The 14,494-nt window shown below is 43.9% G+C and overlaps 1 protein-coding gene across 2 annotated transcripts in view; it reads left to right on the top strand.

Annotated features, from left to right (window-relative positions):
- Positions 1 to 273: 273 nt before the first annotated feature.
- The window catches only part of LOC119386633 (glutathione synthetase), a 74,683-nt gene continuing 60,462 nt past the window's right edge, over positions 274 to 14,494 (top strand). For both annotated transcript variants that reach the window (XM_049413203.1, XM_037653919.2), the window contains exons 1-4: positions 274 to 488; positions 2,229 to 2,409; positions 8,443 to 8,518; positions 13,991 to 14,145. In XM_049413203.1, coding sequence (XP_049269160.1) covers positions 395 to 488; positions 2,229 to 2,409; positions 8,443 to 8,518; positions 13,991 to 14,145 — 506 coding nt within the window. In that variant the 5' untranslated portion in view covers positions 274 to 394. The remainder of the gene's footprint in view (positions 489 to 2,228; positions 2,410 to 8,442; positions 8,519 to 13,990; positions 14,146 to 14,494) is intronic.

Below are 14,494 nucleotides of genomic sequence, written 5' to 3'. Positions count from 1 at the left end.
TTTTACCCAAAATCTCTGGGGAAAAAACCTGCAGTCATTACACGAGTATATATTGTAGATGAGTTTGTCTGTGTTCAAATAAGCATTTCTTGAAAATTGACACTTGGGTTGTTCGCAGTCGGCGACAGACTCACTTTAGCACGAAAAACGTCACGGCCGCCACTTTCTCGGCACACCTGTTTACGAAACCGAAACTGCGTTACCACCACTTCCGCTCACATGACGAGCTTACCAGATGAAAGCGCGAGCGCGGCGTTATGGCGTTGCCGCTTGCGTGATATCGAGACGCTCGTTGTCTTCTGCAGGCGTGTCTCCTAATGTGAAAGTGTCCACCTCTAACGTAGCTGAAAACGCGCTCGTTTCTGAAACTGGATCCCGCACGCAGCCGATCATTATGGAGCGCTTAGAGTCATGTGTGGCAGCGCTGCAGGACGAGAACGTTCTGAAACGAGCTGTTCAGGACGCTAAAGAATACGCGATCTCTCGCGGTGAGTGTCGTCATTCTGTTGTAGTGCAACGAAGAAAGATATTCTGGTGGTTGTATAATACTGGCATTGATTACTGCAGTGATCGATATGCATGATCGCATCAAGAGCGGATTGTAATGTTGCTGTTGCAATGGATTGTAACGATGTTTCAACATTTGCGAAGGTAGATCTGAGTACACACCCCCTTTGTGGCGGCAGTGTATGTGTCTGTAGCATTAATCTGAGCACTAAAGAACATGATGTTAATGTCCAACAAGCAGCGCTCTCTAAAAAAAGAAACATTCACTCACACACAAAAAAAAGCACACGCAAAGGATTTGGTGGTGTATTGCAAGTGCGCCGTTTTTTCTCCATATGACCTAACTTCAAACCTCCTCTGAAACTAAATTTATGACTTTCAGACCATCTCAAAGTCTATATATTTACTCCTGCCGCTAACGATGAGTCCTAATATCATCTCTGCATGTGATTGTTTCCCTTCTTGGAGTGCGTTTAGACGTAATTCTTAAGTTCGGTCTACATATGACAGACATCAAGAAAAATATTGCTTTCGGTATTTATGCATTATTTAAAGCTAGGCCATATTTTCCCCTAATATGCATCCAAAGTCATTTGAACTATGGTATAGCTATCTGGGGGAGCACATATGCGAATCATACATTTCATCAGTACAGCACATCCAGAACCAAGTAATCTGTATTGCTACTTGCAGCCCTCACCTTTCAAATGCTCGCTCACTACTTAGGCAATGTAGTGCATTTTGTGTATTACAGTTGTTTCAATTTAATTGTACTGTTCTTTTTTAATATTAAATCGTCAGCTACCTTTCGACATTATCAACCATGACTATTAAAAAATTCTAACCATACACATTTTGCATGAGAAGGAATTTTATTATTACCGCGAGTTCGCACTAATGACAGCATTAAATCTTTGTCGTTTACAGCCATTTTATTATGTAACTCTTTGCCACTCTATCTAAAGCATCATCTGTATACTTTCAAAGAAATCTAAAAATCTTCCCTCTGTCATCATGATTGATTCTGCTATATCTATTATGTCCTTTTTAACTCGTATCACAGTTTTTGTAATAATTTCTTGTTTATTTATTGCTGTTTTCTATAGTTTAGTGTTTGCTTCGGTTGTTCTTTTTCACGACTTCATTAATGTTTGTTATTCATGCTGTGTCCCCATGCATTTTTTAATGAATGAATTTTTCATCATGCGTCTCACCAAAGCCTTCGTACTATGGGTCCCAAGTCTTTATGACTCCTCACATGTTCTCTATGGCTACTTCGCTAACAATAAACTTGAAACTTTTAAAGTTTGTGCATTATCGTCCAAGCTAGCACTGTTTTGACCACAAGCTATTGCAGTCCAAGTGTACGAATCACATATATCATCAAATTTTGAATTAATGTAGCAGTTAACTGCATGTAAGTCATAAATATACTGTGCAAGCAAGTGCTTTAACAGCAGGGATATGCTTTAGCAGAGTTCTGTGTTGGTGAGGTGACGCTGTGTCTGACTTCTCTTTTATGCCTTAAGTTGTTTTACATTGATTGTGCCACATTACCTTGTTTACGGTAGAGATTATGTGCACACCTCTGAGCTCTCCTTGGAGAAGTAATTCAAATGAGCTGCACGTGCGATGAAAATAGTTGGGTGTTCTGTTGCACATCAGTAGGCATGAGCTGCCGTTTCTATCCAGCACAATTTTTTCTGTACCTTTGTTTGCAGGTGTATGCATGAAGTCGAAGTCGCGTGAGCCAGATAGCTACACGTTCGTGCCGTTCTGCTTGCTGCCGTCGCCCTACCCACGCGAGGCCTTCCAACAAGTGAAGTCGTTGCAGGAGGATATCAACCTACTCATCCACCGTGTGGCGCATGACTACAGTTTTCTTCGTGATTGCCTGCAAAGGCAAGTTGACAACGATGAACTGACTGTCCCACACTTGCTACTTAAATCACGGCTACAGCTGTAACATTGATTGCGGGTGGGTGCACTTTCACCGAAAATGCAACCACCCCCCACAAGAAAGCATTTTAACACTGGAATTGTCAAACCCCCCTTAAATGTGCTTAATAGGAATGCAAAATACAAGATTGTGCTCTGAATGTAGTCAGGTTGACGCATGCTGCCTCCCTCGTTTCAGCATTGTGCCGTAACTTACTGTCCCTCTTTACAAGGCTGATGTTCATGCGAAGATAAAGGCTTGAAATGATCAGCTGCTGAACTAGGAATGTCACTAGAGACGACAGTTAACAACAACCTTCCTTATGACATCGCTGCTATCACCTGCTCATCTGCTTTCATGAAAGAGGTGTCTGCGTTTTTCTCACCTTAATAATGCTTTTACTATTATAATCCCGCCCCTTATGTAATACCCCTGAGTGGGGTCTTTAAGGAGTAATGAATGAATGAATGAATGAATGAATGAAGCAGTTGTGGCCCTGATGAAAAGTCTTTTTGTTGAAATGTTGGCTCCAGTGACATTCCTTCTTTGACAACTTCTCATCACTTCAACTGAAGAGCACGGGCTGTGCTTTGATTCAATCAGTTTCTGGTTTAGTAGTTTTAGTGTGTACCGATGAATACCATGTATGTTTTTGGGTGTAGACATACAAGTTCACTTGTTAGCTCATGATAGTTGCATTATGTTTTAAACGTGTGGTCAATGTAATAAAATGACAGATTTAAGTCTTTAGTGAAAACACATTCCAGCGTTCTGAAGCAACATACTGAAATAGCTGTGTTGATCTTATTAAGTATGATCACATTCACGTCCCGCCATTTTTTTGTGACGCAACAAACTGGCAGATTGTGTAGTACAAATGGCATAACATTAGTTTATTAACTATACATAAGCTTGCCCAAACACATTTCAAACTAAATCTATTTTTTACTGACAAGTATTCTGTAGTTTTCTACAGTATATCAATAAATATACCATTTCACTCAATTGTTGAATCAAATAGGCGTGCCTTAACATATCTGACAATGTATAATATGTAACCACTGCTCTCTGTCATGCCATTCGGCAATGAGAGTATTTTATATACATAAATAATAAGCTTCTTTTAGTGCTCAGCTGCTGATCCGAAAGGTGTGGTTCAGTCCCAGCTGGGGTGATTGCATTTTGATGGAGGCGAATAGCTGGAGGCCTGTGTACTCAGATTTAAATTCACATTAAAGAGCCCCAGGTGGTCAAAATTTTCTGAGCCCTCTACATTTGTGTGCCTCATAATTATATCGTGGTCTTAGCATTTGAAACCTCGGAAATCATCATTATAACTCCTTCTATACTTCCCATTAGGAGGTGATGTCACAACAGTGCGTTGTATAGTTATCGGTAGCTATAACCAGCAAAAGTTAAAAAGCTTTTCGAGCTTTCTCGGACTACTGATGTCAGCAAAGGGCAAAACTTCACCTGTGTAATACGTAGTCCCTGTATTTTAATATTTTTGTAGTCTACGGAGTTCGTCACGCCACAAGTAACAATGACATTTTGGTAAGGGACTACAGTGCCCCAAGTTCTTCACTTTGCAGGGTTTCTTCAACACATAGTCTCACGAAGGGACACCTGGGTAAACTAGTCCAGTGCTTTTGCTTGACTCTCCATCTTCTGTGTTGGTCTTTTTCTGGGGTCATCCCCCCCCCTCCTCCCTCTATTAGTTACATCTAAGCCTAGATGTGCATCTTGGGTGCAGCCATATTGTTCTGCTGGCGGGGTACTTTCTGATTTTCTTGGAACACCTAGGCGAAGAGTACACTCAGCATCTTTCGTCCCTACAGCTGTCATTGACGCGTTTCCTATGGGCACATACTGACCGACTAAACACACACATCATGCAGCTAAAAGAATGCACGAGGGAACTTTTCTCTACAGGAGCGGGGGGGGGGGACTTTGCTAAAGCTAGGTGGAATGTCTCCCCGCTGCTCTCTGTCACAAGCCTCATCTGGTTCTGTCTTGCTAAATACACTGAACTAGAATACACTTTACTGCAGCCATCCTCACTCTACTAACGCCACGTACAACAAGTTTAATTATTAAACACATTTTTCTTATGTTTCTCTTCGAAATCTGGGCATTTTCTGTGCACATTTCATGAGACATGAGATGCAAGAATTGATATTTTCTATGAGGGGGTGGGTTGGTTAACCCCTTTGCACTCCCACCCCCTCTGCTTCCGCCCATGTGACCACTACTGGTTAGTGTTTGCAATCTAACGTTTTGCACATAAAGCAGAAGATCATATAGTTTACTTATTGCTTTCTGTTCACTTTTCTGTCCTGTCAAAATTGTTTTAACATTTGTTTTCATCATACACCCAGCTTACTGTTCTTTGCTCTGCCACCTTTCTTACATTACTTGATAATTAGCTTCATCTACTTTTTTGTTTTATTTTAGTGGGCATGTCTGACTTACAAGTTATGAATGATGCACACTTGATTATTTTGATCAGTTACATATTTAGCTTTGTAGCTTAATGGTTACATACTCAGCTATGTTCACTGTAATCCACTTAATTGCTTCTAATCAGCTTTATTACTGATGAAACTAGCTGTTATGAGAGACGAGATTTAACCAGCAAAAGAAACCGAAAGCTTTTATTCAGATGAGTACAGGCGGAACTTCTTATAATTTGTTGACAGTTCTTGATTGACATCATTCAATCGGATGAAACGTGTACGTCAGTTTTCCCATATTCAACATCCTGCAGCTAGCCCTTTTATCACCTGCACATGGCTGGCTTGCACATTCGTACCCCTCTTTTGAAAGTCCTTTCAAGCCGTGTACAACTGCATTCGTTAGTAAAAGGTGCTGCTGAATTCTTCATTGTGTGCAGCCTGTGACATGTCTGACACAAACAGAAATGTATGACTCTGAAAGAAGGAATTTTTAGTCTGTCATGTACATGACACACATACACGTCTGATTCTGCATTTAAACGTGTACTGTGTGATTTCAGGGCACGTGAAAGAATGCCAGGTGGTCAAAATTATCTGGAGCCGCCCACTATGGCATCTCTCATAGTCTGAATTGCTTTGGGATGTAAAACCCCACAAACCCACCAACCAACATACAGGCAGCATGATTAGGGCCTACTAATGTGCATCTGTATTCGAAGTAGCATTACAATTTGGTCTACGTTTTCAAGAAACATTAAAATTTGCTAACGTCAGTTAGAATTCTTCATTTTAGTCTTAATGGCTTACTAGTGAAGGGCACTGTCAGTGTCGAGCTCCCCTAGATGTTGGCCCGCATATTCAAACAGCACATTTATAATTTGATAGTGATATCCAATTGAAATGTAGATTACAGAAAACCCTCTACAGATGATTTTTCAGCTTTTCACGGGTACTATCGGGAGTGCCTTCCCCTGGTCTCAGGAACAACAAAACACTCCACTTAAAGGGACCTTGAAACGGTTTTTTTAAGTTTTGTCAGCGTTTAGGCTAGAGCATCATCGAATCATTCGCACCACAAGTTAAGCAATGCACCGTGTACTAAGGCCGCTACGCATAGGCGTGTGCACAGGGGGGGCAGGGGGGGCGGCCGCCCCCCCTAATCACCTAAGAGGGGGGGGCACTGCGATGAACCTTTGCCCCCCCTGATAGGGAACCCTGCGCACGCCTATGCCGCTACGGGCAATTATATCTATATCCTCCTTCTCATCACTGCCTTGCCTCCTCAACTCATGAGACACGCTGGCATTGCTGGCAACCGCAGTGCTCTCATGAGCGCACTCGACGGTTTGAGATTCGCCCAGTCATGGCCTCTGATATTGCGCGCTGACAGGTTGAACGCAATCTCGGAGGCCATGGCCCACTGCGCCCAACAGCACGCCGCCTGGCAACAGAGACGAAGCTCGCGGAGTGGTTGATATCTGCTCCGACAGGTGCCGGCACACTACCAGCCGATCTTATTTTATTTCGTACGCATCCTGTACGGCGACAACCTGCAAAAGCATGCAGACAAACAAAAAGAATTCGAGAATGATTACCGATGAGCGTAAACTCGGGCAATGCGGTTGTGTCTTCAGGGGTGAAGTGACAGCCGCAGACACATGGATCGTGGCATTGACCGGATAGCGAGAGCGCGACGCTCCTTGCAGCGACGAGCTAAAGCGATTCCGCTCGCCAGATGCCTCACAAACATTAGACGATGTCGCAGCTTTACAGGTCACCAATTGCTAGATATGTGGTATACAACGCAGCTAGGGTAATTCATTGTGTCCAAGAAAAGAAGCCTCGAGATAAACACTGTCGCTCAGCTTACGTCAACACGGAGCACGTAACACAGGCAGACGACGCTTGCTGCCCACAGGAGGTACAGTGACGTGGACTGGACATATCCAGTCAGATCGGTCGCCGGTTGCTAGGAGTATTGGAACAATTCTACGTGTAAAAGGCGCCAGAAGTTAAAAGCTCGTTCGGCTGAGCCGCTGCGAACTGTAGCGATTCACATGTTTAAAATCTTGTAATAAATTACACAGTTGACACAGAAATTAAATCAGTCTTCAAATGATTCTTAGGACTTGCTTTACCAGCTCAATGCATTTATAAAAAATCATCAAAGCCATTTCAGGGTACCTTTAATAGATTACCCAGATGCAAGTACCACAGCATTGCTGTTTAGTGCACAAAGATTTGTGCAGTACAACACAGCCCTTTCCTTCGGCTTGTACACTGATCAACTTTCCATAGTTGCTTCTGCTAGCCGATAAAGATTTTGAAAACAGCTTGTGATGAAGAATAAACGGTGCGTGTAGAGGTGCGAACGATGCATTGAAAGAGCCAAGCCAGTATGTTTGATTTACTGTATTTGTGATGTGTTAATGAAAATTGGGAGGAAGGTGACCTAAAAGTGTTCACCTACTTTTGTGAGGAAGTAATTGGTAATTGTAATCGGTTACATTTTTTAATAAAGCAATTGCACTCCTTCACTTTTTTTCTTGATATTTTTATGTCTTAGAATGGGCACATTTCTAGTATATGTGGCAACTTTTTAACATGCACAGTTCTTGAAAATAAAGTCATGTTATGATGGGCCCACTCAGTGTAATATTATCTTTTCATGGTAATAGTACCTATCAGTTCAAGAGCACCCCACTTTCCCTTCTAGCTGTGTTATCAACAAGAACCAGCTATCACATTTTGTTGCTCGTGGTTAAAGCAACTTGATAAATGTTTCGAGCAATTGAAGCACAAATCGTCAATTCAGGCACAAGAGGTTAAAGATGGTGGGCATGGTGAGACCGTTTCGCCTTTAATGCTTGGCTTGTAAAAATTATCATTTGCAAAAAACATCACGGGAATTCAGTTCCTGGATTTCTATGCAAAAGCTGCAACCCCTGGAAAATCGGTCTGTTGATAAAGGCCTTAATGTATTTGAGCAGTTTTTATGTCGGTCAGTCATAAGTTACTTAGCAATGTGATAATCTTGAATTGGCTTAAAAACTTAAAACTTGTGCTGAATTACTGCTCCCTCAACGACTGCTCCCTCGAGTCCCTCAACAACACGGGGAGCTCGCTCATCTTTCTTTTTATTTATACTACTTTGCGAAGTTGTAGCTCACATTACCACAAGCCTACTTCCAGCTCATAGGCGGACGTGTTCATAATAAGAAGGAGCACCATATGGATAGGGTACTGATGGAAACAGGCGCACTGACATTCACACACTGCATGCTCAAAAAAACAAGCACGGATCTCTTGGCTGGTGAATCAGTCTTCTCTCAGTTCTCTACGTGATTATTTTTTATCGTGCATTACAAACTGGCCCTGTCACACAACTTGTGTCACTAATCGTGAAATCTAGCTCAACTCTGGTATTTTTCATTCGTTTAGCTTTCTTTTTTCCATTCAAGCTGTTGCTTCCTGTAGCTGAGAAGTGTGACCAAAACCCCTTTATCAGAAATCATGACGATGGTTCTGTTCTCTTTGCAGTACCATTGAGACTGACGAGTTCACAGCTTCCATTTTCAACATCTACCAAAAGGTTTGGGAGGCTGAGTTCCCACAGGTAATGTGCCTTGTTACTGCTTTTCATAGTTGTACTTACCACGTTGCTGATCATAGTTGTACTTACCACGTTGCCAACACGATGCTGATCCCAGTCAGGATTTATGTGAGACATTATTATTTATGCTTGATATGATATTGCACTCTTGAAGTTTTATTCACTTAGTGTCTACTGCTTGCAATGAGCTGATGTGATAGCATAGCAGCCAAGTGGTTGTGTTTCTAATGTTGAATTCCAATGGCAGAGTCGGAGCAGCCGATACACTCTGCGAGCGAGCACTTGACTCTGGCGTAGAGCAGCGCCTTCCAATCCGCGATTGGAACACAATCTGCGCCACTGGAGCAAGGAGAAAACGGAAGTGCTTGAGGTGCCCAGAATACCTTGCGTGTAGTTATTTCATTCTGCTAATCCCGCTGTCGAATTCCCGCTCGTATGCAGCAGTTTCAGCATCGCTGTCACTATCCAATGAATCGCTCGTGCAGGAACTGGAGTTCTGACTCGGAGCTGTCGCTATCGATCAGCGGAAGCAATGCCGCACGATTTTTCCAGACGCCCATGTCGTGCGCCATTACTGTCAAAACATGCGACACCGGCAGCGCCCCCAAGCAGGCAAACGTGTTAAAGGAAGTATGTCACGCCGAGTTCCAGTCCACTCCGCCAATTTTCGCGAAGCAACTTTTCCTGCTCCACGGACTGACTCCTGCTCTGAATCCACTCTGACTCTTCCATTGAAACGCTTGACTCCCGCCCTCACTCGGCCATTGGAACACACTTGCTTCAAAAGGAGCAGAAAAGCTTGCTCCGACTCCGCCATTGGAATTCAACATAAGCTCGAGGATGTGTGCTCTGTTCCTGGCAATGGCAGCTACATTTCGATGGGAGCGAAATTCAAGAACGCCCATTTAAATATATAAACAGCTTCATTTGACACCAACCAAATACATATTTTAAATACCCTACGTTTTAGACTCGGACTACTCCTCCTTTGAGTGTGCAGTCGGCTGTCCTAATGTCACTCTTATAGCCTGTCCTTTCATCTCCCCACCAGACATTCACTGGCACTGTGGAGACCTTGTGCCTACAAAAGTTGCGGGAGTGCGTGTTCACCATTTCAAATTCATCTTTGTTGTCTCTGTGTGCCACAACTTCAAAAAGAGACATTCAGCCGAATTCCTTTGAACCTCCAAGATGACTTTCAAACCTGGGTCAAATTGGTAGTCATGTGTCTGCAAGTGTTCCCTAACCCTTCTGTGTAGATTGAAATTATGCAGGTTGTTTTCATGCTGATGGAGGTGACCTAGAAGGTACTTTCTCCTGCCAATTTAGGAAAATTCACATTCAGAACAAAGAATCTTGTAAGCACTTCACCATGCCTTGTTTATGGAGGACGGTATTTTCTTTGTCCTTGAAGGTAATGGATGATCAAGTAAAATGGTTTGTAGGGGACATGTATTCCCTCCTTCTATTTACTTTTGAGTGACTTTCCAACCAGGAAGATGTCTTCCGAGTATTTACCTTTGAAGAATACCCATGTACTTCTTAGGTTCTGGTGCACATTAAAGGGACCTTATAGGCAAATATTAAGTCGACGTTGATTGTTGAAATAGCGGTCCAGAAACCTCGTAGTGCTGCTTTTGTGCCAAGGAAGTGCTTATTTTGAAATAAAATCACGTTTTTATTGGTCCGCATCGCGTTAGCGCGCTTCAAATCTCCCGCCTGAAAATACGACTTTCATACGTCACTGCTGCCGTGCCCAACGTTGCCCGCTTTTACTGCGCGGCCGCCGACACTAGTAGCAGCCGAGCGGAAGTAGCGGGACCCACAGTAGCAACAACTAAAGTCCCTAGATTTTTCCTTTTTACTTAAGTACCGACAACTGCCTCCTTTCACGGCCCCCTCTCACGCGCAGCTGGCGTCCGACGCCATTTTCTTCCTAACTTAGAAGATTTACAAAGCCATGTGCGTCTATGTACATTAGCCACGCATCTTTCAGCGGACAATATGCTACCGCGACGCGCCTTTCTCCTCCCGTCAACCCCCTGTCATTAGTGAATGGGGAACGCGTTTCACCAGGTGCTGGAAAAGAGTTAGGAAGAACATGGCTACCGAAAACGAGCGTTAGCCAATGAGATTCGTCGCCGGCGCTTCAATGGTTGTCGGTACTTAAGAAAGAAGAGGGAAAAATCTAGGGACTTTAGCAACAACGGCGCTGCGGCAAAGACTTGCTGGGCACATTCAAAGCCTTCACCAAGTTGCGGTTGGTCTCGTAATCCTCAGTACGAAAGTGCAGCAAGCACACACGCAGAGGTTTTGACTGTTTAGCACACTGGCGCAATGGCATGACACTAAGCCACTTCGAGCGTAAGGGTTCATTCCGCGGCACCCAGTGAAAAGACACACCGGTTTCCTTGCTGCAGCACTGGCGTTGTGCACCATTCGGGCATCCGGCAATATCAGACGCATGCGGCATTTTGTCGAACTTTCTGTCAGAGTGACTTTCACGAGCGCGCAAAACACGCACGGCAGTACGCGATCCCGAAACTACCACTGAGACGGGCGAGGCGCAGTTCGGCGAAAACGCAACCTTTGAACCACGCGCGCCGTTCGTTCCCCATGGCAACGCCACGGAGGTTTTGTTTTCCATGAATCAAGCGGAAACGAACAAACAGCATTTTATTATGTCTTTTGATGCTCGGGATGTTCTTTTCTTACTGCTGCTAGTTTGATTACTAGTGATTTATTGTAGGCCGACTTCCATACGTCATCGGTATCACTTCGAAAATGTCCCACTCGTGGCGCTCATCATGTGATACACTTAGCTTAATTTCTCGGTAAGTAGGGCACTGCTGTTGATAATATTGCCGTTTCAGAAGTTGTCATACATTGGGCTTTCACTCTGACATAAATTGTTATTTGCCTTTAGTGTCCCTTTAAAGAACCCCCAAAATTGATGCAGATTGATGCTGCCATTACTGCACATCTCAATCATATTGTGGTTTGCGCAATTAAAACCCAGGAAGTTCAATTTATTTATGCTGTGGTTTTGGGGAAACATATCTTTGCAGCAGTTTACTATTAGAATGCTCAAATTGAGGTTTATTCTGAACCATGTAGCAGCCTTCCCTTTCAAATAAGGGGTCAAGGAAGGGTCAAAGTCAAAGAAGAGCACAGGTCTGGCGGCCTCAAAAGGCAGGGAAGATAGATGGGCACATTCATTGTGTTGCACATCGGCCCGTAAAGGCTGACGAAAGAGCTTTGAACAACCAGACCAGTTCACTGTCTTTTACTTGCATGTCCACCATTGTGTTTAGCAGCGGTGAAAGTGTGCTTTACGTTAAAATGAGCAGTCATGCTTTAATTGCACTGACAACAGCTGCAAAGCCTGGAAGTTTCATCACTGATGGGATGGCAGTGCTCTCTGGCCAAAATGCTGTTTTCCCATAGCAGTGGTGGCAGGTGAACCCAGACGTATGCAAGACTGCTACTGCAGGATGATGAGCATGGCAGTGATGTGTAGTGGCAACCAACTAACATGGCAGTGGAGGGGTTTCACCATTGGTGGAGCTCCCTGAAGCGAGGCAGAGCCACAAGTGGAGTGGATGTCAATGTGTACCATAGGAGCCCATCGTGACACAAGCTAAGAAGTTGTTATGCCTTTGAAGGAAGTTCCTCCCTAGTCTGGGCTTTGGTATCATAAAGCATAGCATGTACTCCTCGTACATGGGACCCAGATATCCCCATCTATTTTCTAGAAATTATTCTACAAAGTAAATACAATCAAAGCCACTACATTTCGAGCTGGTACAATGCTCCTTGGTCTGTAAAGCATTCCTTTCACTACCGGCTTATTGATTGCGGGTGTCGACACCCACTTCTAACCAGGGCCATCTGCCGAACTTACACATGATCACAGGAAAGTGTGTGTGAATACACCACAGAAGCGTGACATGGGACATTTCTTTTAACATGCCTCACTTGACAGCCAACTTTCTGGGCCTTCCACTTTCTCGTGATTAGCCATTTGACCTTTGCACGAAGCATACCCGACTCATTGAGGGCAGAAATGAAAACCTGAACACCATTTTCAGCAGAGGCGCGCCAGGATTTTTTTTAATGGGGTGCACTCACGACAACGAAGTTCCTTTAGGGGGCAGGGAGGCAGGGACCTTATGTGTTGTGTTTTAAATATATTTCCTCTTAGGGGGGCAAAGGGGGGACAGGCAGAAATTTTGGGGGGGCTGCCGCCACCGGCTACTTTCTAAAGGCAATGGATCGATTTATGTGTGTAAGAAGTACAGCTATATTTTTATGCTCCTGTTGCTTCACCCATGCGCCCCCGCCCCCCGCCTCCCCGACCCCCCCGCCCACCTTTCTTAATGACCTGTACTAGATTTCCTTCTGCAAAAGAAAGCCTTCCCTCGCGAAAGCCAGCCTCTGTCATTTTCATTTCCTCTGCATTGAGGCTGTCATCCAACTCATGTGGACATGATTTTTCCAGCACAGAGTGAAAACAAGATGAGACTGTCACATTTTTTCTACCTTCGTGTGACCCAAGGTACAATTCAAAAGTGGCTTGACTGACCTCGGGGCATGTTTCCAACTCGTGACCAGGGGAGAACATCAAGGACAATTTAAAAGACTAGAAACAGTCTTCATTCATGCACTGAGATGGCAATTTTAAGCCAATGCCTTCCTTTTAAAGAATGACAGTGTCTCTTCAATCTGTGAATCCTGACAGCTGTCATTTATCAAAACTAAGCAACCATCCATGTACTGAAAAAGATTTCATTGCTAACCTGTGCATGCTTTCCAGCTTGTCAACTTTGCTACATACATAGCTAAAAATAGAGACGTCAGAGCCAATGCAAGTTCCTGCCTTTCGCTGATAATGTTTGCCATCAAAGCGAATGTACATGCAACTTAAATATGAGGGTGAAGGTTCAAGGAAAGCTTTTACTGACTGGGAGAGATACCACTTCCTAATCTGAACGCAAGCTCATCATCGTTCATAGTGGTGTAGTATTTGGGAGCAAGCATGAGCTGCTGGCACCCCCTCCTTAACTTTGCCTACAGCCCCTCCCCCTTCCGAGTCGCAAACCTAAGCAGCACCAATGGCCGACTGCATTTTGTTCTCGACACGTATTATACTGCTGGACTGAGCCTCACAGAAATGAAGTTGTAAGTTTTTATTACAACAATGACAGGTTTACATTGTTTTCTCTTTATGGTGAAATGACTATAGAATTGTGTTACTAAGCACATGTCTGCAGATTCAATTCTGGCCCCAATGGTCACTCTCTAAAGGGTGCATCGTGCAAAGACGCTCATGTACTGTGCCTCGGTTGCATGTTGGAAAACCCCACATGGCCACAATTTATTCCAAGCCCACCCACTATGATGTGTGTCATACTTGGTTGGTGGCTCTCTGGCATGTAAAACCCAGAAATGCAATTAATTTCCTGCTGTTTGCAGCCATTAAGCCTGGGCCTGCTGAGGAGTGACTACATGCTTGACCTGAAATCGGGTGACACCAAGGAACTGCACAAGGCCCGCCCCAAGCAGGTGGAGGTGAACACCATTGCCTCCTCGTTCGGTGGGATCACACCTCCACTTTGCAAGCTGCAGAAGTACGCACTTCCATCTTTCGCTCTTTCTCTGGCACTCTAATGGCAGTGTGCCAGGTCAACGTGTATTATTTGTACATTTTGCTTGTCTGAAGTAAGCTTAAAGTGTACAAAAAATGAACGGAATGGCTTACACAGGGTGATTCTTTTAGAAGTGACCTATTTCATTTGGCTGTAGTTTTGTGACAAAGTATCCGATTGTAATACGGTTTGCTGGAAAACATCCAGGAAGGAGTCAAAATTTAATGGCCTGTCCCGTTTTTTGATTTACAGCACTGAAAAAAAAAAGATTAAATAAGAAATGATGAAAACCACGAAATGCTATACAAGGAGGTATGGCTAGTCTGGTGCA

This window comes from Rhipicephalus sanguineus, chromosome 3 (assembly GCF_013339695.2).
Source record: "Rhipicephalus sanguineus isolate Rsan-2018 chromosome 3, BIME_Rsan_1.4, whole genome shotgun sequence".
Lineage (NCBI taxonomy): Eukaryota > Metazoa > Arthropoda > Arachnida > Ixodida > Ixodidae > Rhipicephalus > Rhipicephalus sanguineus.
Note: the sequence above shows the minus strand (reverse complement) of the source record. Positions and strands in the feature narration are given on the sequence as shown.